At 46.8% G+C, this 24,690-nt stretch overlaps 1 protein-coding gene across 1 annotated transcript in view; it reads left to right on the top strand.

Annotated features, from left to right (window-relative positions):
- The window catches only part of LOC125756948 (barH-like 2 homeobox protein), a 119,563-nt gene extending 98,256 nt beyond the window's left edge, over positions 1 to 21,307 (top strand). Inside the window, exons 2-4 of the mRNA XM_049412016.1 lie at positions 507 to 592; positions 18,016 to 18,131; positions 20,417 to 21,307. Of these exons, the coding sequence (XP_049267973.1) occupies positions 507 to 592; positions 18,016 to 18,131; positions 20,417 to 20,843 (629 nt within the window). The 3' untranslated portion in view covers positions 20,844 to 21,307. The remainder of the gene's footprint in view (positions 1 to 506; positions 593 to 18,015; positions 18,132 to 20,416) is intronic.
- Positions 21,308 to 24,690: the final 3,383 nt, after the last annotated feature.

Below are 24,690 nucleotides of genomic sequence, written 5' to 3' on the forward strand. Positions count from 1 at the left end.
GTCGCGTTTCAATCTGTGGGAACTGTTCATCTGATCAAGTTTGCTCGCCCCGCTGCAGCCATATAAACGGCGCGTGCAACGCTATACCTTCAAAATCCTAAATTCACGCTGTGCCATAAACTGGGACAAAAGGTGCTGCGCGTCATCAGTGGCTGAATAGAGCGGAGACACAGTGGAAAGCAACACGCACGTGCCATATTTGAACCAGAAAAGACAAGGCCTTTCTAATCAGGAATACTGGCTCGTATTCTCCAAGGCATTCGTACTTTAAAGTGATTCGTCAGCGCAGCCTCAGCCAAATCTTTGGAAGCGGGCTTACCACTAGCAAAAGTGGCCGGCATAAGCAGTCTTTGAAACGAAAAAGATGCTGTATTCAGCATTAGGTATCCGGTACATGAAGCCACTCAAACTTCTCGAACTTCACTTTTAAAAACTCACTTTCACGATATTCTTCTGATTAGCAGTTCATGTTCACTTGACCTCACATCGTCATTTTCTCTCCGCAGACGAGGACTCCCTGCCGTCCATCTCCCTGAGGTGCCCCAAGAAACCGCGGAAAGCGCGGACAGCATTCACTGAGCAGCAGCTAAAGGTACATATATGCTTATTTTATTATATTTTGTACAAGGGCAAATATTACGCACTCTTATAGGGAAGTGCAGGCTACCCAGAACACTAAAACACATAGAACAAAACAAAAGCTTCGATTACTCTTTTGGAGTTACCTGTTGTCACCCAAGAGCGGGTCGTTGCGTTATATATGCAAGAAAAAAAACTACATTAAGTTAGGGTTAAACGCGAAAAAAATATTGCGCCTCTGAGACGTAGTAAGCCATGTGACTTGCATGCGCAGAGGGCGTTTTTTTTTTTCGTCTTCCATCGATTGTGTCACAATTAACTAAGTAAGGAAACAGTACGCGTATTGTTTTGAGATGCAGCCCAACAAGCGACTGAACCGGTTGTTCTTTTGTTTGTTTGTTTTTTATTTTATTTTTCGGGGTTTTCAGACTATACATATCTAGATAAACGCCTTGACACTGACCCCACAGCTGCAGGGTACACACCAAAAAAAAAAAAAGCGCCCAGTCTCATCGATCACGTGCGTGGATGCGTGTCAACTGTAGCGCATCGGTGTACGTTCATCAACATGCATAATGAACTTGAGCTGCACAAACGGAGGAACAAACCTAATATATGGTCTATCGCATTGAGACTTTCAAAGAGTTCCGAGCGAACACGCAAACAGCATGGGGAATCAAACGATGTGGGTGCCTTCAGGTTCATTATACAGCGGAGCTCCGTTTTCGCTACGCTCGCTCCCGAAATCACAAAGCCGCGCGCAAGTATATAGCCCGCTCATTTTTGTTCGGGCTACTATATACAAAACCGTTCGCGTTGGACACGCACGCGGTCCCGTATGAGTGGAGCAACGCGTCGCACGAGACCCCCCTTATATACACTGTCCCGGATAGCCATGCCTCACCGCGGGTGGCCGAAGTGGGTACGGTTTTCACAACCATTCGCCGAGCCACGGCCCTGTATGAAAGCAGCGAGAGCGAATGCTAATTCGGTCGGCTGTCGTTTCCCAAAACGGACTTGCCTATTGCGAGTCTGGAGCGAAGAATGCGTCGAAAGTGTTTCGTGCCCTTGTTACGCTGAGTTTAGTTCGGAATCGCACGCGTTTCGCACGTTCTCTTTTTTTTTTTTTTTTCTCACGTGGAGCTCCTCTTCCTTGATCACGGACAGAAAACTTCGTTTTCAATCAAACGAGGTTCGGGCTTTTTTTTTTTTTTTTTTCATCTCTTCGAAATACAGTGTGACCGCTCCTAAAGTGGGTGACGGTCCGGCAGCGTGAGGATTCCGTGTTCGCTAAGTCGCAATAATACGCGTCACGGTTATGGAAATGAAGTGCAGCGTGGAGTGGCGCCTGCACGGCCGTGTCCTTTTGTCATTCACCGCGGCTCCCGGTGGCGACAGCCGCCGACTCACGCAGCGCGTGCCGCGATGGGGCGTCGTGCAGCATTCGGACCAGTCTGCCGCCGCCATTGTCGCTCCTCCTTGACTCCTGCGCGGGACTCCCACCTCGGAGGTCAGGGGTGCGTGTGAGACTCATTAATAGGGCGTTAGAGCCCTGCACGCCTTGTTACTGCCGCGTCGGCGCTTTCTTGAAAAGAGGCGGCCGTGTATACATACAGAACATTGTGTGAACGGCGGCATTGAACGGCGCCGAGCTCTAGATATTTGTTATCCACGCTCCGTCTACAAGGTTGCTTGGCGGTGCAAGCGTGGTTGGTTCCGAAGAAAACGGCGCATGAGCGTTTGACAGACCGGAGGATCTTTTTTTTTTTTTTTTTTCCCCAAGCAATGCGAGAAGCTTTCATGAACGCGGGCCCGTGCGCCTAACAATGCGGAAGCAACTTTCGTTTGCCGGAAGCTCTGGAGAAAAAAAAAACGAAGCAGAATTTTCTTTTAAAAATGGAACAAAAAAAAAAAAAACTAACGCGCGAGGCATGCGCGTTGACATTGAACTTGAAGAGGTAGGTATATTTGTAGGGCGTGAAAACTTTCCATAATGGCTTGGGAACATTGTGGTTCCAAACGCAAGCAACTCGAAACCTTGTTGATATACTTTTGGTGCCGCTACGCATGCACGACAAGAAAAATGTGCGTCTTTGGAACTTTTTTTTTCTTTTTTTGGTCGAACGGGGGCGGCGTAAGTGGGCATGGGCAATCTGCTTGTATTGGCTCTGTAGCACCGGTGGAGTGGGATGTGCTTGGAGGATAGACAGGCTGGCTATACACGAATGAAGCCTAACATTGACTTTTAGTTAGAATACATGAATTATTGAAGCCTAATGTGGACTTTTAGTTAGATTGCTTACGTCATCCCAAACGCTCCAATGTAGTACACACTGCATCCAAAAGCTTTCTTGTCTTCCTTATGACTGGATACCAGCCCACTGCGGAATTCAAGGCAACGTCCAGGTTGATCATGCTGCCATAGCTGGACAAGGCGCGTCGACAGAAATGGTCGAGATATCTTTCTCGAGGAAGGACTCGTATCGGCACACGCTTGCCGTTTCCAGCGATCCTTCTGTACAGATGCAAGACCCCAGCACGGACCTCTGTACAAAATTGATCCATTTTGTGAGCTGTACATGTTGCGAGATCTAAACAGACAAGATCAAACATGCCAACACCACATCAGACTACACGTCACCTATACGAACTACTTCAAGAGCAAGATTAAACTGTCTGACTCGCGAAGATGCATTCAATATAACGCCCCAGAAGACCTGCAACATGTTTTGTGAAACCGCAGGCGATACGCTACGTCTTTGAAGGCGGCATTACTCCTTCAACAGGAGTCGAGTTTAGAACTGCGGCATATTCTCGGCCCGTGGCAAAGTACCACCTGTGTGTTACGCGCCACGAAAGTGCTGTTGACGCACTTGCGGACCACGAGCCTCGACAAAGCTTTGTAAATAGTGTAATCTAGGTGTGGGAGTGTCTGCATGTGCTGTTAAATGTTTATCAGTGTATATATCATAATCATCACCCAGAACCTGGGTTAGCATGTAAGGTGAATCTCTCCAGCATCTCGTTAAAGGATTTCTCTTTCTCTGTGAGTGAATTCGAGATGGAGGACGTTTATGTATGAATGATATACACAATGTAGATGTTGAAATGCGCAGTCAAATATACCAATAGCCTTATCAGGTAAAGAGAAAAAAAAATTCCTATCATGTCGGTCTATATCCGGTGTTTATTCTGTCAGGGGGCACATTAAAGACGAAGAACGACAGCGTTATCAGTGGAGTGATTGCACTTTTGAAAACCTACCCGCCACGGTGGTCTAGTGGTTATAGTAATCAACTGATGACCCGCAGGTCGCGGGATCGAATCCCGGCCGCGGCGGCCGCATTTTCGATTGAGGCGAAAATGCTTGAGGCCCGTGTACTTATATTTAGGTGCACGTGAAAGAACCCCAGGTGGTCAAAATTTCCGGAGCCCTTCACTATACGGCGTCTCTCATAATCATATCGTGGTTTTGGGACGTTAAACCCCAACAAATATTATTATATTTTCAAACTCTATCCACATTAATGCCCGAGCGCCTCCCGTCGATCCCGATTATAGACAAGGACAGGCTTCCGTTTCAGTCTTCACAACGAGCTTAGTCGCCCTTTGCGATTCGCCGGCACTTAAAGGCGCTAAATCTGCAAAGTTTAATTAGCTCGAAACAAGTTCGCGCTTGAAATTTATATTCAAATTTATCCCGTATCGATACAGCCTGGCGCGTGCGGTATACTTAGTCGCGTATGGTCGGTATACTCGTGTAAGTTATACAGTGAAAAATGAAGGCAATTATTGCTCCAGGAACAAGGAAGAACCGGTAGAGTATTGAAGCCGACTGACAGGCAAAAATTAGCGATGCTGCCCGCGAGCACTGCGAAGTTTCGTGAAGCTACGCCCAACGAATGTCCTGACAATCGCTTCGTGTTCGTGTATACTTGTCATTCCTTGCTTGTTTTTTGCCGCGCCCTTAAATCTCCCAACGTTACGCCGAAACCCTTAAATCGTCGCCGCGACGCGTGCGCAAGGCTTTTACTAAATCCGTTGACATATCCCCATCAGGAAATTCGGTATATAATGAAGCGACGTATAGCGTTTTATGAAGGAACCTATAAGCATAGTCGCGCACTTTGAATACCTGCAACGACTTCAGCTTTGAACGGTCGACCTTCATTGCTGGGACGCGCGCATCTCTCTACACTTACCAGCGTGGCAGATGCCTGCGCCAATTACGCTGCGCAAGGACCGTTTTCACGCGCAGGCTGAGACAACTTTGCTTCTGCGAGTCCCCAGGGGTGCCCTACTCCATAGGGAGTCTGTCGGCATTCTTTTTTCTCTTTTTATATGCACGTCCTCACAGAGACCCTTTCATGCTGTATAGGCCTCACCTTTTGACCGGCAGACCAGGTGAAAAGTACAGGCGCTGCTTCACTCAGCCGTTATGTATCGAACTCCTTGTGGGTGTAGCATTCAGAATCACCTCCTATGTGGTCCCACGCTTGCGCATAAACGAAGAAAGAAACCTTCCCGCCACGACTGTGAAGCGCTCATTAGGCGTGCATTGGCGCAAAATTTCCAGCTGCGTACCACGTATCTGAAGGGCCCTTGTGTTCGCAGAAGTCAGTGCTTTTTAGACTATCTACGCGTCATTAACGCCGCGAAGGCACTCCTCTCTTCGTAATGTTCGCTGCGAAGTATGCAAAAAAAAAAAAAAAAAAGAGAAGATGAAACACAGAGGGGAAAATAAGGGCCTATCAGCGTATATATTTCTCGAAACTGAATGCTGCTTGGGGAAGATTGCCCATGGACCGTACAATAGAACCTGCATGTTCCATTGAAATTTCCCTGATTGTTCGACACAGAGCGTGCGCTCTAGAGATATTGCCACGCGCGCTCCTTTCTGTATGTCCATGTGACCGGACAAGTAACCTCCGCTCGGCGCGGGCCGCGTCGGAAGGTCTGGGAACCTTTCCTATTGTTTTAGATTCTTCTGATAAGTTCGCACGCGCGACGAGAGCAGTCGAGTTGACTCTTGAACTAAGGCAACCACAGTCGATAACGCTGTAATCCGATCCTGCATGTGTAAAAGCCGACGCGTTTCACCAACGATTACCGACGACCGACGTCCGTGCTCGCCGCTATCGTTGTACAACGAGTATTGCTTGCACTGGGCACAAGCTCGCCCAATAAAGAGTTTCATCTTTAAGAGCATGTGTTCCGCGTACTTCACCGTCACAACAACGTGACAATACACAGCAATTATACTGAAACCGCGTGTTGCCTGTGGATGCATAAACCCCTAAAAAGACTGTCATGTCAGTGAAGGCTTGCAACTTTTCCAGCACACACTGGGGAAGACTACTCCATAAAAGCAATCGTCGGCGGTCGAAGACTACCGGGGTCGATCCTTATTGGCGTTTGAAAGATTATCCACCGAACCTTTTGTTCCTAGAAGTCTTGACTGCATATAGGCCATATGAAGAAGTCAAGGAGCACGCACCACGACAGCAGCGTTGCACATAAGATGCTCTTTCCACACGTTTAGGATCCGGCACAGGGTTAGTGCTTTTCTGTTCACGCAGTGTACGTATCGTCTTTAGCGCAGGTTTTAGAAGTATTCAGTCGGGTAGCTTCAGTTTCAGTATAAACTGGAAAAATGACGCTGTAACGAACATTTAGCATGCGTACTGTACATCTGATCATACGATATGTGCTTTCGGTTTGATTGCACACACAAGGCATGCTCATAATTGCTAAAAATAACCACTCATATCCGCCCTTTCTCAGGAGCACTTGTACTATTACACTATTCGAAAACCAATAGAGAGAAAGAAAGAGAGAAAGTAGGCTGCGCCTAGGCGTGCTTTTAAGTAAACCTGCGTGTCGAATTTGCCTGAATTCTCGTTTTTTCAGCGTTTGGTCTTTCGGGCAATCTCAGACCGTATCTGCGGATAGCGTTACTATATTTCCATGGGTATTGAATTTCTGAATGCAGTGTATCCACTTCTCTCGCAGATTTATGCGCTCTTACCTAATTTATCCTCTCTTGTGTGTTTCGCGACTCGCATAACAGAAACAGTTTAAGGTATTATGCCTTTTCTACCAACTACAGAAACAACCTATATCACCTCGCCATCGAAGAGGTATATGTCGTAGTGGTCTAAAGGCCGAGACAGACGGTACGATTTTCCATGCGATGCGGCGTCCGACACGGCGGTGGGAAAACCGGAATGGTGACCTTTCATAGCATCGGACAGCCACCATTCCCTCTCCCCCACCGCCGTGTCGGACGCCGCATCGCACGGAAAATCGTACCGTCTGTCTCGGCCTTAACGGTTATGGTGCTCGACTTCTGACGCGAAGGTCGCGGGATCGAGTCCTGGCCACGGCGGCCGCATTTCGTTGGGGGCGAAATGCTAGAGACCCGCGTACTTATATTTAGCTGCACATTAAAGAACACCGGATGGTCAAAATTTTCGGAGCTCTTCACTACGGCGTCCCTCATAATCATATCGTGGTTTTGAGACGTGAAACCCCAGCAATTATTATTACCGAAGAGGTGCCTGGACTTTAGCGGTGCGTCTACCTTGGAAGTGACGTTGCACTCGTGTCTGTTCCCCGTACTGAGAACTTTCCCGCAGGAACTCATGGGCTGATGAATTTCGAATCTCGTCGTACGGCAAGCGCAGCCCCGCTCTGCAGTTCAGTTTTGTTTTCCCCTTCTTCCTCTGCTATTGCCTTCTTTTAGCGCGTCCCTGTACGTCATGACGGAGGAACATCAAAGCGCTTATACATACAAACATAAACTGCTCTTGCGTGCACCTCGCAACGTATTGCGCGGCACTGACAGCACTGCCTGCATCACTCACGAACCCGGAGCCCGCGCATTTCCACGGAGAAACGCTCGAACCATGTATACGAAAAAGGCGGTGGCGCTAAACTAGAGCCGCCATCGCGTTGCAACAAACCGGTCCCTTATCTTCGCGCCTCTTTACGAAAATCACCGACATCCGCGTCTTTCTGTGCGCCCGCCCTTTTTAAGTCTCGCACGCACGGACGCGGCGCCATCTTATTTCGCTGCCTTTGTCTCCCTCTCTCGGGCTCACTCACTATGGGCTCCATCTCACTGCAGTTGCGCGCAGCGCTTACGTAGCGCATAGCACTGGCGCGTAAAACTGGGAGCCACTCCTGTTTACGTGCGCCAATGAAATGCAGAACCCCATTAGCGCTGTCTCCCCCGTATCGTTCTACCGGGATAACAATCGCGGAATGAGGCACGTAAGAACAATCACAGCAGTAAATTGACTCGCGTCAACTATCATTGACAGTGTGAATAGCGTAACGGTGACTCCACGACATTCAGTCAGCGTTGTGAAAACGCACTAAGAGTCTCAATGTACTGGCTTGCAGGAATGAAATTCTTGACAAAACCGCCAGCGCTATGGGAAACGCGTCAAGCGTCTGAGCGCGCTTCCTTGCATATCTGTCTTCATTGTTGATACATGCCGCAGCGGTATGTTCCGCCTGATGAGGCATGCGCCTCAGGCGTAGTTATTATAGCGTCTGGCTTCGGTACTATGGAGGCGCTGAGTTCATAACCCGCTGTTGGAAACATTGTTATCATTTTTATGTATCTATATCCGCCGCGGTACATTACACGTATGCGCTGTTCTGACGTCAGCTGTGTGTTTGGAGGGAGGGAGGGGGAGGTGACGTCACACCGGAAGCTGAATCATTCACTTATCCGTAACCCGTAGTCCTACAACTAAAGAAATGCTAGTCGCATTAAAAGGGTAACGGAGGCAAACTGACTTGAAAGGTACTTAATCGATTTCTCAGATTAGCAGATAGTCTCAAACCGTGCAAAAGCTGCCCGACTTTGCAGACGCAGAAAGTACACACGGCTGAATTCACAAAAACGTTTAAGTCATAAGCGCTTTTCGCCATTAGTAGAATGTCCTTGCTGAAGCGTCAGCATTGGCTAAAACATTTTTTTTTCTTACGAGCATTTAAGCGTATAAGAGGTGTTGCGAACGTGGGCCCTGTACAAATCAGGACAAATACAAGCCACTTCAAGCATGTAAACCCGTGACTTTTCTTTTTTATCTTGCTATTATTATTTTCATTATCTACGAAAGTGCTGGCGCCTGCACGACGGCACCACCTACACTCCTCTGGAGTGTTAATTGGGCATAAATGCGTGACAAAGGCCTACGGGACACGAGACTCATCACGTCGATTGCCATTATGGCAAGTGACTCCAGCGTCCTTGTCAGAACGATTATTGTGCAAACTTTAGTGGAACGCCTGGAAAGTGCAAGACGCGCGTATTGTATAGGCATGCTAAAAAGACGCGAGAAATATAGCTTTCGGTACTGCTGCACGCAAGTGTGCAACCAAGAGACAGCGCGTGCTACAGTCAGGACCAGGCAGTACCCGGGAGTGCTGTTGCGGCGGTGGCGTTTGCACTGCCTCGTGCTTTCGCAGCGAGAAGCGATTTCCCAGAACCGGGCCGAAAAACGCGCCCGCGCGCATAAAGGACCGACAATTTTAGGAGAGCTGCCGCTGGCCTCACGTCGCCGACGTTGAACGCGCTCTTGCACGAGGCCGAGTGTGCGCTAGCGTCGATAGCGTGGAAGGTATTGAGACGAAAGAAAAAAAAAAGAAATTTCATACAGAGGAAATGTGCGCTACCGTATATTGAGAGGATGTGTATGCCTGTAAACAAACAGAAATATCATAGAAGCAAAATGGGCATATATATGACTTACGCGGTGAAACTTCTTCGCTGTTCTCCACTCGAACAACGATAGAGCTCTAATTATAACTTGGAGACAGGCGCGCGCAGGGTTCCCCTTCAGGACGGGTGGGGGGGGGGGGGGGGTGTGAAGGTTCATCGCAGCGCCTCCCCCCACCCTATTAAGTCAATGTATGTGGCGGACTATGCGCCCCCCCCCCTCCTATGTGGCTGCCCCCCCCTCTCACCCCTCCCCCGTGCGCACGCATATGCTTGGAGAGAACAGGGCCACATATACGAGTCACGCATCACCCCCCCCCCCCCCCCCCCCCCCGAAAAAAAAAAAAGTTCACGCCGTTCAAACTGTCTTGCAATGTTTATTTTACCCGCGTAAAACGCGGTGGTAACGCTGCAACATCTTCGCGACGTATAAGGCCGTGCTGTCTGTGTATACACAAGTGACAACTATTAGTAGGATTGTGCGCTTTTTGCTGCCACGCATGCTATGCCAACACCCTTCAACGCGAGCCACCGAATACGCCTTCTGCCGCTGCGTTTCTAGCAGAGCATAATTTGACGAAAGCGTCGGCTGCAGTTGGTTTATTCAGTGGTGGTGGTGGTGGTGGTGGTGGTTTGTTGCAGCAGGTGGGGCCTGGCCTGCATGGCCGGCTATTGTTCCGGCTGAGCATATCCTGATTTTTAGGTGTTTGTCACCACGTGTTGGGCAGCCCAGTGTCTCGCAGGAAGACCAGCAAAATTTGTTGCACGCTCCTCCTCGTTGCCGCGGGCCCTTCAGGAAAAATTGTCTTCAAATATCCGGTGCCTATGACAACCTTTTTGCAAGCTGCGGACCATCGCTGCTCTTTCCACATCAAACTGCGGGCAAAGCCAAATAAATGTTCAATGTCCCCGATGTCACCGCAGAAGGCACAAAGCGGGGTAGCACGGGTGCCTTTGTTTCAAAAAAGAAACTAATTTCACTTACGCGTCACGTAATATAAGCGCTGCATGGTGGTGAACCCCGGCCGAGTACTGCAATCGCTGCGCGTCCTGGCGCTAGTCGTAAAGTCCTTTGGAGAGCGGCAGGTCCAGGGCAAAACTTGTGCGGAATATGAAGAGGAAAGTTGAGCCATTCCGCTCTGTGAAGATGGACGACCAGCGAATCTGTAGCATATCACACAGGGTCAGGCAAGGGTACATGTATTTGTTTTCATCATTTGGTAATGCTATTGACGGTAAGTTTGTGATTACTGTGATTTTTTTTCTTTGTGTGTGACAACGTGGGAAGGTAGGCTGCGTCAGAGATGGTTATTCGAGCATCATGAAATTTATATCGAATTTACGAAGAAATAAGAAAAAAAAAGACATTGCCGACCACTATGTGCACATACGATCGCCCCCGTACAAATAATGCTTTTGTGGGCAGAGTCCAAAACATATATGACGATGCAAAACTTTATTGAAAACTCCGGAAGTGCGAGACTCAGCGCGCAGCGGGCCGCTCCCACGTTGGGACAGTGTCTATACAAATATTTTATGGAACTGCCGGCAAAATTATCATGAGATGTATCTGCGCTATACACTGATTGGTTTGAATACAACCTTAGACGGATTCTTGGCCAAACTTAAAGGGGCCATGACACGGTCACCCAACAATTTGCGAAAAATAGAAGTAGAGGGTCTATTGTACCTATACATATATGAAAAATGCACTGTAAAAGAATATTTCAGTGCAAAACAAGCCATAGAAGTCGCCGCCGGCTAAAAAATCCGCCCACCGCTGCGACCGCCATTTTGCCAAGGCGTGTGTGACGTCATGTGCTGCACGGAACGAAGTCGTCGCCTTCTACCAAAGTTTCAGCCGCTGCAAATCGTTCAGTTTCAATGCCAAGCTGAAGAAAGCCGAAATAGCGTGATTAGACGCGCAGCTGATCAGGGAACACAAAAATTGTTCACCGCAATGCAAACACTCGCACAGCAAGCAGCATTTTACGTCATGGCTCGCGAGTGCTCCAGTGTTGCCCGACTCTCCCGCCACTCGCGTCTTTATAAAAATATTCAATTATAAATTAAGTGCTCCACCAAATGTACTAAAATTTCGCCAGCTTGTTTGTGAAGGCACTAGGATTAACCTACATAACACGTATTATGATCGAAAATTGGTTACCATGGCCCCTTTAAATCTACACGACCGTTGTTGAGTACTTGAGTAAGTTGGATAGGTTTGGCTCTTCAAACCAAACTCTTCTATAGCACAAACTGAGTGAACCATTCTTTGTCTGCTTTTAAAATGTTCACATTGAAGTACCCAACGACGACTGAAGTATCCAACGACGGTAGTGTCAGCGCGGCTAACCTATACGAAGTGCATGGTCATGAACTTCTCGATATCACACTTGCGTGTGCCCGGAGATATTAACGCAATAGCGTTAAAGAGCTCGTTCCGCAGAAATTCCTGTGTCGCCGTCGGCGTCATTGGTTGTGAGCGAAAAATCTGCGTTTTCCGTGAGCGAAAACTTGAGATAGATGCAAATAAACAAATAATTAAAAAATCTTCGGTCCGAGTGAGAATCCAGCTCAGGCCTTCTGCGCGGCAGGCGGGTGTTCTAACACGGAGCGACGCCAGTGCTTGAGTCTCCTTAACGCACGTAATATTGCGCGGCAGAATCGTAGAATCGCACCAGACGTCAAAGCATTTGAATTGTGCAACGAGTAGGTGGTTTAAAGCTGCCCACCCATTACAAAGTGTCCAGCTGCCTGTGGCACCTTACGGACGCGTAGTATAGCACTTCATCAATTTGCAAAAGGCAGAATTAGTGCGTATAATGGGCACTTCACAACTGTGCTTGCAGTATGCATTCTATGATAGTTTGGAACGGCCAATGCTACGCGCACAAACGTTCATTTCCTTGAGGCACGGTTGAAGGCGATGCGTATGGGGCCCGATTAGGATATCGCGTTCTACTGTTGAAGGCGAAGCTCAAGAGCCCTCCAAGTTTTTCTAGCACTGGTCAATAACGCTGACAAGTACTGGTAGTATGCAAGTAAATGAAGTGTACTGCACTACCTTCGGCATCGATCCGTATCTTTTGTCGACGCAGACAGAGTCCCGGGATCCGAAGAGAATAGAATTCGTGAGGCACGTCCCAAAGCCACAATATGATCATGAGAGACGCCGTAGTGGAGGGCTCCGGAAATTTCGACCACCTAGGTTCTTTAACGTGTATCTAAAGATAAGCACACGGGCATCTAGTATTTCGCAGCCATCCGCCGCGGTGGTATAGCGGTTACGGTGCTCGGCTGCTGACCCGAAGGTCGCGGGTTCGATCCCGGCCGCGGCGGTCGCATTTCGATGGAGGCGAAATGGTAGAGGCCCGTGTACTTAGATTTAGGTGCACGTTAAAGAACACCAGATGGTCGAAATTTCCGGAGCCCTCCACTACGGCATCTCTCATAATCATGTCGTGGTTTTGGGACGTTAAACCCCAGATATTATTATTATTAGTATTTCGCAGCCGGCGAAAATGCAGCCGCCTAGGTCGGGATTCGATCCCGCGACCGTCGGGTCAGCAGTCAAGCACTATAACCACGAGACTATTGAGGCGGGTCCCCGGGATCCAATTCCGAGTCATATACCTAAGCGGTAGTTTCGCGACTTAATGAAACGCACTATCAGACTGCACTGCCTTCGGGATCGGCCCACAATTTCTGTAGATGCATGGACGCGAAAAATACACAGAACCTTACTGCCCGCTGTTATATATAACTGGATAGGGGGTTTTGCAGTGTCTACAGGCACTTCAAAAGAAGTGTCTATTTGGCGAACGGGTGACAAGAACTAAGGAAACTGACCGTGTCACCATAGGTCGGCAAAAAATGTGGAGCTCACTCAGACTCACTCACGAAATGTGCCTTGCCCTTAGGGCTCACTCGGACTCAGGCTCACCGAACTTTTCCTCAACTGGACTCACTCGGACTCAGACTCACCAAAATATAATTCACTCGGACTCACTCGGACTCACGGCTCGATCTGGGTCTGAGTGAGTCGACTCATGAGTGAGTTTGCCGACTTATGCATGTCACTGCCTATTACCAGAAAGTTCACGGGTTGGTTTAGTGAGCTGACTAAACTGTCCAGCAGGGCCAACGATAAAACAGCGACAGATAAAAAACGGTGTTAAACACAAAGTTATAAATTAGCGCGGCGTGATGGAGAGGAAGCGATGGAACAATACACATGCGAACAGCAAGAACGAAAGAATGAAATCGGATGGGAAACTCGACACAATCAAACGAACATGCAGATCAGGGTTTTGGGAACACAGAGTTACAGAAAATTTGGCGATGACAACTATTTATGCATTCATACAAAACTGCACGAAAATTATTATTGAGCACGTTCTGTTAGCAAGTTTCAGTGTACACATATAAGGACATCGTTAGAGGTCTTGTTATAACATGAACCCAAAGTCGCGGGTTCGATACCGGCCCCGGCGGTCGCGTTTCGATGGAGTCGAGATGCTAGAGACCTTCCTATGTTTTCACATCTAAATAAATAAAAAAAAATGCTATTCCCTGTAAAAGAGTGAGCTTGCTGGCACGAGCCGCCATCCCGTTTCAAAGTAGATGTCTCATAAATTCCACTCAACCGTACCATCCAGATCCTATATGTTCAACCGTCGAATGGGTCTTCTAAATTTCTGTCGGTGGAAGCGGAGACGACCTCATCACAGAGCACTCCACTGTGCGTTTGCTAGCGAATAAAAAACTGGCGTAACGATAAATGGCATGATACCAATCTAAACGCCCTGGCAAGTAAAACAGGCGTCGGACCAAACATCGTGTCACAGGTCGCGAGCGCCGTACGCATGCGCGGGATTCTCTATACCGCCACGGTGCCTGGAGCGAGCAGTTTTGCGGGCCATGCACGCCGATCAATCGTAAAACACGAGTACACAGCTACAGGAGTTAAGGTATACACCGCAGAACACAGCGTCCGTGTATATACACCAGCGATTTTGAGATTGATGCGATCGAGGAATGCGTGTTTTTATGGAACGAGTTTCCCTATGCGAGGTGACTTTGCGACTGCCTTTTATGAAGCCCACCGCTTTGAAATTGCTAAGCATCGAGCTGTTTCTTCAGTGTGTTATCTGATGTTGGTCGCAGGTGGTTCAGCGTGCGCCGTGAGCAAGCGGTTCGCGCGCTCACGTCCGGTACGGGTGCACCCTTGTGCGCCTCTAAGCACCGTACTCTGTGCGAGTCCCAAGGTTTAGTGACCATCATTATTATTATTTGATTTGCATACACAGATACACAAGGACACAGAGAAAGAGGGAGAGAGCAAGCTGGCAACTGCCACCTATAGAGGGGCACAACGCCAGCGACCAAACGTTTGCGATCACAATCACGGTGCTCAAACGACTCGTGTTGTCGTCATACCGTGTTCGTGCTTTTGTTCTGACAAGATCGCACCGAACCAGATACATGAAGGGCTCGAGGACAAATCCGTGTGTGCATACTAGACGTGGGACCGCAAAAGTATACCTCGCAGCGAACCGTAAGAAGAAACAGATGACGCTTATAGATAAAGCATAGGCGAAGTTAACTTATCGCGTTTAATTAAAATGCAGAAGTAACGAGGAAATAACGATGTATATAAGGAAATGAAAAAAAAAGTGACCGCAGGTATGAGCTGTGCGTCGAATTTATACTCCAATCTGCAGCTTAGTAAAATAGCTTAATTAAGAATGGGTTATTTACTCCATCGCAGAATCATACAATTAGTGTCCACGGAGCACAATGGTGTGTGTTTCTATAACAAATAATGAGTTAGGACATTGACAGTGTGGGGTGTATTCAGTGGCTGAGCAGAAAGATTTTAAGCATGAAATGCTTTTGGCTCCTGTTTTCGCTGAGCTTCAAGTAACCTTGAGCCAAAAGCCAGAGACGTTATCCGGGCAACCAGTCAAAAGTTATGAAAATGCGGTCTCTGGCCCCAAACCCTTTGTACAGGACCGCATTAGATACGCTAGTTAATGCCCAGACAAGTTGCAAAAAATATTGCTTTCGCGTTCTCCTTAATGATTGTTCACAATATCACTGAAACTTACTTATAGTACGCTGAAGTGTTGTCATTTCCAATATAGCGACGTTCCACAGGCAGATACAGGACGCCATAAACTTACAGGGCACCATAAAAAGAGACAGGGTTGCTTGTGTTCTTTTCAACTCCATCGGTCTGTGAGTTTCGCGGCGCGGGTTTTGCGCCTCCTCCTTCGAGAGATGGCCCCACGCTGCGTGACCACGTGGGCAGCGTCCGGCGCGGTGCGGATGGTGTTTGGCCGAGAACTAGACTTGCAGTGAGGTTCAGTTCAAAAGTGGTTCATACCGGCTCATTATGCATTCAGGCCTGCGTCGCGTCGTGGCCGCTTATTAAGATTGTGGTTAGTATCATCTCCAACCAATCTGTTTTGCCGGTAGCCATTTCATGCTTACATCTATCTCGATTAAGGAACAGCCAGCCATTTTTTCTCTCGCAGATTGAGCCACGACGCTTTATTTAAGGCGTAACGATTCTACTTAGTTGATATACTATATGGAATGCGAAGCATTTCCTGGTGAACCAAAGGCACTTTGATCTATCTATCTATCTATCTATCTATCTATCTATCTATCTATCTATCTATCTATCTATCTATCTATCTATCTATCTATCTATCTATCTATCTATCTATCTATCTATCTATCTATCTATCTATCTGTCTGTCTGTCTGTCTGTCTGTCTGTCTGTCTGTCTGTCTGTCTGTCTATCTATCTATCTATCTATCTATCTATCTATCTATCTATCTATCTATCTATCTATCTATCTATCTATCTATCTATCTATCTATCTATCTATCTATCTATCTATCTATCTATCTATCTATCTATCTATCTATCTATCTATCTATCTATCTATCTATCTATCTATCTATCTATCTATCTATCTATCTATCTATCTATCTATCTATCTATCTACGCCTTGGTGCTCTGATGGTCGTCTCGTTAACGCGGTATGTATCAGTATTTGCATGGTATGACATTAGTGGTGTGACGAACATGAATGACGAGTCATTACATGAATAGCATGATATGCGCGTCATGTATATCATAATATAAATGTTAAAATGTTATTGTGACACAATGGTAGTCCTTTCATTACCTTGGTAAGTTGGTATAACGACCAATGCATGGTATAACGTGTGTGCATGAAAAACATGAGCGACAGGTCCTCAGACGGATGGTATGACATTCCCGTCATCTATATCATGACGTGAACAGTATGAATGGCATGATCGATGCATACGTTGCGAAGCCGTCGTGGTCATTTCATTTGAATGTGCATCCATGCATGCATGTCATCTCCTGACATGAATGGCATGATAAGCATGTCACGACGTCAATGGCATAAATGACTGTCATCGCAGTCGTTTCTTTACCTGGATATTAGAATATGCATTACATTACATACATGACATGGCATGATACACACTCCGTGACATGATATGTGCCGCATTTACTCGCAGAATACGAAAGCTGGTTGGCCTACTGTCGGCTACAGTTGGCTAATGGCGCGTAAAGTTGGCTAACTGCCGACTAGCACTGCCAAGTTGACAACTGTTGGATAATGTTGGCATGTACTTGCCAATGTTGGCCAGAGGTGGCTAACTCTTGACTACTGTTGGCTTACTGTCGGCTAGTGCGTGTTAATTCTGGCTAGTTGCGGTTAACTGGTGGTGAACGTTGGCTAACTGTCGGCTATGACTCTGCCACTTACAGTTGACTTTTGATACGATAGGCACGTCAGCGCTCCGGAGCGTTCATCTCTCCCCGATGTAACTGACGTTTAGCTCGGACGCCTGTGCCGACTACGTCAGACTGTAAAACTACCCGTTAGGCGTCACAGCGTAGTCGACGTGCCTGGTAAGCCCGCATCACGCGCACTATGCTCGAACCGCCTCGTGTAACGCTTAGCTCAAAGTCAGGCAGTGCGGCATGCCCAGCTCTTGAGTGCTTCGCATGACATCGATTCCCACTGTGGGTGGGATTTGCCAACACTTTTTCATCTTTAATTTGTCATACCTGCGAGGCAACATACGTAAAACAACTACTTGACATAAATTGAAGACCCTCTCTTGATCAAAATACAAAGCTGGACAGGTTTGCACAACCTCATCACGGAAGCGCAAGAAGACATGAGCACTGCTAAAAAACAAGGTTAATTATATCAAATAACATTTACATGCGCAAAGATAGATCTAAATGAAAGGCGGGAATGTTAACCAGACGCTATAGTATCCGGTTTGATACCCACACTCATGCACAAACGTAAACAATGCGCACACATACGCAGGAAGAGATGAATATGAGAAATCAATTCGATCGAATGGTGTGTTATAACATTTTCACTTCCGAATTTTCGAATTTTCGCTGTTATTCGGCGCCCCGAAAAACCGGCGAAGGGCTGTTATGCATATCAACGTTTTGTGCGCCGAATCCCTGCTTCCTTATAATCTTCTCTCTCGATCCCTCTCTTCCATACCACTCCCTCTGCATCAAATGGATGGTCAGATTAAGCCTGACTTTGGGTAATGTTGCCATGCCCTTTACCTTTACCATGTTCGATCAATTTTCTCAGCGTATTCTTTATCTATACGCAGACTCTGGAGAAAAGCTTCGAGCGTCAAAAGTACCTCAGCGTGCAGGATCGCATGGAGCTGGCTGCGAAACTCAACCTCACCGACACCCAGGTCAAGACCTGGTACCAGAACAGAAGGTACTACAACACGAAATAGCGAGTCGGAAGGCAAAGCATGCACCTGTGTTCCAAAGAAGATCTTATGCAATTCTCGCTAAAAGAACATTGAGATAAACAAGCATAGATAGTTTTAGCATAACGCGCGCAAGACATTTGCAGCCACTTTGAAGTGGATGTTTCGAAGTGTGCGTGCACAAAACACGACAGGGGTTACGCGCGCACACTGTGGTTTGGATATATTGTTGAGCGCTTTTGAATGTGTGTGTTGCGTGCATAGTGTGACAGCACGGAAGCGTTAAGCTAGGGTACAAGTTTATCTTCTGATTCGCCCTTGCTATAGTGTACTTTATTCACAGCCATGGAAAAAGGACACACACACGTGGAAAAATTAGATTTTATTTGACCTCGTCTCGCGTTAAGGACACAAAGTTATACCTATGGGTCATTCCACGCCAAACGTCCCAGCCATTTCGGCGACCATCTCAAATGTACTCGAAAGAAATTGCGCTCATTTCGTGCATTGAAAACAGTGAATTGCTAGAATATTTCGGAGGGGAAAAAATCTTGGTCATGTGGGAGCCTTCCGAATTTCGCACAATGTCGTCTGAGTGTGGTTTGTCAGAAAAATTATTCTAAGAGTATTGTTTCTTGCTCTAATACCAAATTTGGTTTAGACATTAAGCAAAGGCGTTTGTGTAAGGTGTTCAAAGCTCAATAATATGGCTGTAGTTTTTCTGCCGTATATGCCTTCAGAAATTTCCCCAAAATTTTCTATGTTTGCATTTTTCCCTTGTAATGCTTCGCTATGCATGAATATCTGAGTAATGAATACTTACTCGACAGAAGGTATATTTTGCGCTAAAAATATTTACGGACCACTGATATTTCTAAATTTTACAAGAAAAAATCACGAATTCGAGAAAATGATCATTTTGGTCCACACTGAGACGCAACTTACACCACGTCGTGCTCCAATTAAAAATTAGCTTTATACCTAAATCGAAAGCAATAGTTCTGATTATATGGCAAGTTTTATCGTTACAATTTTTGTTTTAAGGAAGAAAATAATTTTTGAAGTTCCCGATTGATGGCTATCTTCCGATTTGGCCATACGGCAGCTTCCTCGTTGAAGTTTCCCGTTGCCATCAATGGGGAACTTCAAAAATTATTTTCTTCCTTAAAACAAAAATTGTAACGATAAAACTTGCCATATAATCAGAACTATTGCTTTCGATTTAGGTATAAAGCTAATTTTTAATTGGAGCACGACGTGGTGTAAGTTGCGTCTCAGTGTGGACCAAAATGATCATTTTCTCGAATTCGTGATTTTTTCTTGTAAAATTTAGAAATATCAGTGGTCCGTAAATATTTTTAGCGCAAAATATACCTTCTGTCGAGTAAGTATTCATTACTCAGATATTCATGCATAGCACAATATTGTATGGAACAAAATGCAAACATAGAACGTTTTGACGAAATTTCTGAAGGCGTATATGGCAGAAAAATTACAGTAATATTATTGAGCTTTGAACAACTTACACAAACGCCTTTGCTTAATATCTAAACCAAATTTGGCATTAAAATAAGAAACGATACTCTTTGAATAATTGTTCTAACAAACCACACTCAGACGACATGGTGCGAAATTCGGAAGGCTCTCATGTGACCAAAAAATTTTTTTCTCTCTAAAATATTCTAGCAATTCACTGTTTTCAATGCACTAAATGAGCACAATTTTTTTCTAGTACGTTTGAGGTGGTCGCCGAAATGGCTGGCACGTTTGGCGGGGAAGGTCCCTTATGCTTTGTCGCTACTGTTTTTAGGTACCGTGTCTGTTTTGATGCTCGTAAGCCCGACAAAATGCGCCTCGTGATGCACAGTGCGCAGTGATTTTTGGCTACCGGGGTGGCACAGCAGAATTTGGGATTCGTTAACCCCAGCAGAATCACCCCTAGCTGCGGCACACTGATGGTAATATTTGTGAGTCTATAGTACAAAAAATTTGGTATGCCTTGTAGGTGCTGAAAATGCACGCAGCGAGGTCTTCTTCCTGCAGCGTCGTATTCGAAGGTTGCGGGTTCGGACCCCACCGACGGAAAGGGTGCTTTTTCCTCCAGATTAATTCATTTCAATGTACGTCATAATTATTACACAACAATAAAAATTAACAAATAAAGTCCCCTATATATGTTTTCCTCGTCTCAATTGCCTGTTGGATTCCTTTGGTTGCGTCTAACGAAGAAACGATCCCCTCGAAAAAATTCCCCTCCTTTTGTGTCTCTACATGTGCAACTCGAACGCAGGACAAAATGGAAGAGGCAAGCTATGGTCAACATCGAGCTGCTCCCTGGAATGCACGGCGCCGTCTCCGCTGCTGGCCTATGGCCCGCCAGTGCGGCTGGCCTCAGTTCTGGATTTCCAGCAGCTTTCTGGCCTTACCCGTACGGTGGTTACTTCAACGCAGCCGCTGCAGCTGCAGCGGCTGCCGCGGCCATGGGCAGAGGCGGCGGCGGTTTCCCGGTGTCTTCGGTCGGCGGCGCTGCAGTCAGCGGCAACATGGAGAGCCTCCAGCGAGCTCTGGACTTCTACCAGCAGAGAGGCGCACAGGCGCTCCTCGGGGCCGACTCCCAGCTTCGACCGGCCGTGGCTACCAATATCAACAACAGTGCATCCATAGCGCTAGGCTCATCCAAAGCCGACGCCGAGCTTCGCAACGAGAAGAAACAGTGACTTGCATTTTAACATTACCTTGTGAAGCTTTCTGGCATATCGGACCTTGGTTAGTGGCGTAGTTGTATTTGGACGCACCAGGCACAGCTACGTAGCAGTACCCTGACGCACCATGAAGCTCCATTTCGCTTGTGTGTTGGGGCATGTGATCCTATTTCATCGAGTGGACTGACATTCCAAAGACATGTTTGGGGGCTTCTTATTGCCATCAATGTCACATTTGTAATGCCTCTGACGTATATAGTTGCGTCTTCTGAGATTCGCGCTGCGTACCCTTTAAATGACACACCAAAAATACGAAATTTGGTCCCCGTGCCTGCTAGGCTTGTCCCTCACTCTGTATGTGATGTCTTCTCAATCGGCAATGTTTTTGTCGATAAACGGCAGGTAGGTAGTTTCCATTTTTATACGGCCCAAAGCAAACTAAAATGGTGAGACCAGATCCAGTAAAATACATTGCGTTTACCGGTTCGGACATACTTATGCAGCTTGGCTTTACGCGATTTTGATAAAGCTTACGATTTCAAGGTAGCCGACATGTGTTGCTTGAACACTGAAGGAAATGACGCTGGGCCGCTCAAGCAGAAAAATAAGTCAAACCAATAAGTGCTCTTTAACACTTAGAAGAATTCGCCATGGTTTGCAAAAATAACTTTTTTGTTTTTTCGTGACATACAGTCGTCCGTCCACAGCTCGATTCAGAGCACACGAATAACAGCCGTTCGTGAATGCTTCCATGCGTAACCAAAGAGTCCAGCTTTAGTTCCCAGTCGCATGTGCTCCAGGGTACGTCTCAGAATGTGCTCATCGTCGTTTCACGCAGCAGCCACGTAATGTCCTGCCCTGTGCAGACTTTCCTAAACAGAAAGAGTATTTTCCTTCCCAGTTTGATGGTATCCATCGCATGCAGTATCAAGCTGCAAATTCGGCGAGAGGCAAGATAGGGAGACACAGAACGCAGACGCACGTAAGAACACTTAATTACTCACCCAGCACGAATCGTGGTATTGTGAAGTGCGTACCGTGGCTGATGCCATGGAAAGTGAGTGCTGAATCCACGGTGCCACGCTGGAGAAAGCAGCTTTGTATCCTGTATAACAGGCTTCACCTGCACGTTTTGTCAGCAGAAGCAATAATTTTCTGACAGGGTTGTTTTTTTCGCGTGTGTGTGTGTGTCTAGAGTGTGTGCGCGTAACTTGCAACCTGATTGGACACGTATGGACTGGAGAAGCCTGAAGGAACTCCAACCCTCCTCGCAGAGCACCGAGGAAATAGCAGAATTCCTCGTTCTCCCAGCACACGCACCTTCACTGCATTCGCACTTGTATATTCCTGAAAGAGCTATCCCATGCTTTCCTGATCGCGCGAGTTGCTGCAGTGTCCGTGTTCTGCTCGCGGTGCGGCTGGCCGCTCTACTCTGTGATGTGCACACTCCCGACAGCGGTGACACAAGGTGTGATAAGTACACTCGACAAGAGCCGTGCGCTGCAGTACTACACTCTTAATCATGTCCCGGGCAAAGTGCTAGCCATTGCCAGGAAATCGCGCGAAAAAAAAAAAGCTGAGGTTTCAATCTTGTAAACTATATAGTTATGACGTGCGAAAGGTCCGCGGCTTCCCTGCTCTTTCTCCTCGCACGGAGAGGAGGAGCACTCGGTAAGATGGAGCGAGGAGCCAACGAACGTAGCGTAGTGAAGGAAAGAGCGAAACGAGCAAGTTTCGCATTATCGAAGAAACAAGCAAGAAACGAGCAAGTTTCGATTATCAGACGCGTGTAACTCCGCTAGCGTTCGCTGTAGAGCCGTGCACTACTGCAGCGCCACAACTAAATTTCGACCTCTGGGTGGTTTAGGGACCATTTAGACCTTCGCGTGGTCACGTGGTGCAGCAGCGGCGAGGCTCCGAGCGAGCGCAGCTGCTACGCCTCTCCGCAGCGGATCACGTGGCGTGACGTTAAGCCTGTCACGTTTACGCTCCGGCGGCTCAAGGTCGTTGTGACGCGGTGAATGACCTTGAGAGACATGGAGTAGCAGCGCTTTCGCTCTAAAAAGTTTAGTTTCCTGGTTATATAGCACTTCACACTGGCACCTCATTTGAGATTGTACGTATGCATTTTGTCATCGCACCGCGCTAGGCTGTGCATCTGTTCAATTCATCACTTACGGACAACTGCTTCCTTCGTTTCGATCTTGCGCATTGACATGCGAACAAAACAGCCAAGACAAGAACAACCAGTGGGCATATATCTTTACGGAATATCCAGCCAGCTGCGCAATAAGCATTCCATTAACATTTGCTGGCAGGCTAGTTGGTGATGCATAGCTCATAGGTATAACAGTACAAACGTAACAAGACACCAAGAAGACACAGGAGAGAGAGCTGTGTCTTCTTGGTGACTTGTTACGTTTGTGCTGCTATACCTATGAACTAAGCATTTCATGCTTTTCAGTCTATGTCGGATGTTACGTGCGTCGTTTAAAATAATCCTCGCACTTATCTTTTATCGTGACAGGTTTTACACAGTTTTTGTCTTTATTCTTTTATCAGCGTGTACATGCGCGCCTAATTTGTCTCTGCTGTTGTGGTTCACGGCTTTTTGTGAATCTGGAATGCGGCGAGTGAAGCGGGTGATGATCTGTGTGGGTTGCGTACGAGCTCTTCCTGGTCTTGAAAAGTTCAATGGATAAAAGTAAAAACACCACTGTCATCTGCGAGCTTCTCAGTGTTGTCACTCGTATCATTGTATTTATTTATACAGCGTCATAACAAGAGTTGGTTCGTGAGGATCAGTGAATAATGGTGTGACTGAAGGCAAGCAAACGTAAACACTTAAAGATCTCAACGTCCCGCCTTGTGTCTCAAAACCCGCCGCTCTGTATGTGACACCTGTGAGTTCAGCAAATGAACATCAATATTCAGTGACAATTTCAGCATGCTTGTTTTTGTTTTAGATTATTTACTCTCATGCAGAATAAAAAGAAACTGCTGTGACTGACTGCTGCTGACAATAAAGTGAAAGGTTCCCACTGTTGGTGAAACTTGCGAAAAAAAGAAACTTACTCATTAATAAATTTAGGAACTAGCTTAATGAGTTAACTGAAGACATTAGCGAAATACATTCGTTTTTAAATTAACATATCGCTCATTAATGGAGGCCATACTCAAGTCCTGCAGAAAAAAAAGCTGTGTCTTCTTGGTGACTTGTTACGTTTGTGCTGCTAAAAGCTACATATCAGATGTCGAAGACTGGAACAATACATTGGCTGAAAAGCTCCGTTGTACCCTTGTTCTCGATATATAGGCATTGTTTTTGCTCGCTATAGTATATAGGCCGGAGTCATTTCGCCTCATCGGCAGGGCGCTTGAGGTTTCGTCTTTTGCCAACAGGTGTCTCTCCGGCGTGAGGGCGCTGCGGGAAACCCGGATGGTGCTCTTTGTTTCTGCTTCGAAGCTCGCGGGTAAATTGACAACTATCCGCTTGTATATAGCTCAAAGCTACAAGGAAATCCATACGGTGCCTATGTGCTTCGAGTTGTCGAATTATTCGCCGTCGCGCTGCCAACTGCTAGCATCCTGGTAGGCTCAAATAAAGAAAATAAAATCCTGGTTAGCTCAATTAGTAAAGCAACCTCCCCAGAAAGGCGTTCGTTCCGGGTTAAAATCCCCGGACCAGGATGAATTTTTCGTCAGCTAAGAAGCTTTCTTACTGAGAAATCCGTATTGTCTTGTAGCTTCGTGCTACAAACGGGTGGTTTGAAGCAAAAACCACTCGGTGGTTGTCGATTTTTCCTTTCTAACCCTTCAGTCACCTTGCGGGATTCCGCAGAACTGGTCTGTAATATTCAGC

The sequence above is a fragment of the Rhipicephalus sanguineus genome, chromosome 1 (genome assembly GCF_013339695.2).
Source record: "Rhipicephalus sanguineus isolate Rsan-2018 chromosome 1, BIME_Rsan_1.4, whole genome shotgun sequence".
Taxonomy (NCBI): Eukaryota; Metazoa; Arthropoda; class Arachnida; order Ixodida; family Ixodidae; genus Rhipicephalus; species Rhipicephalus sanguineus.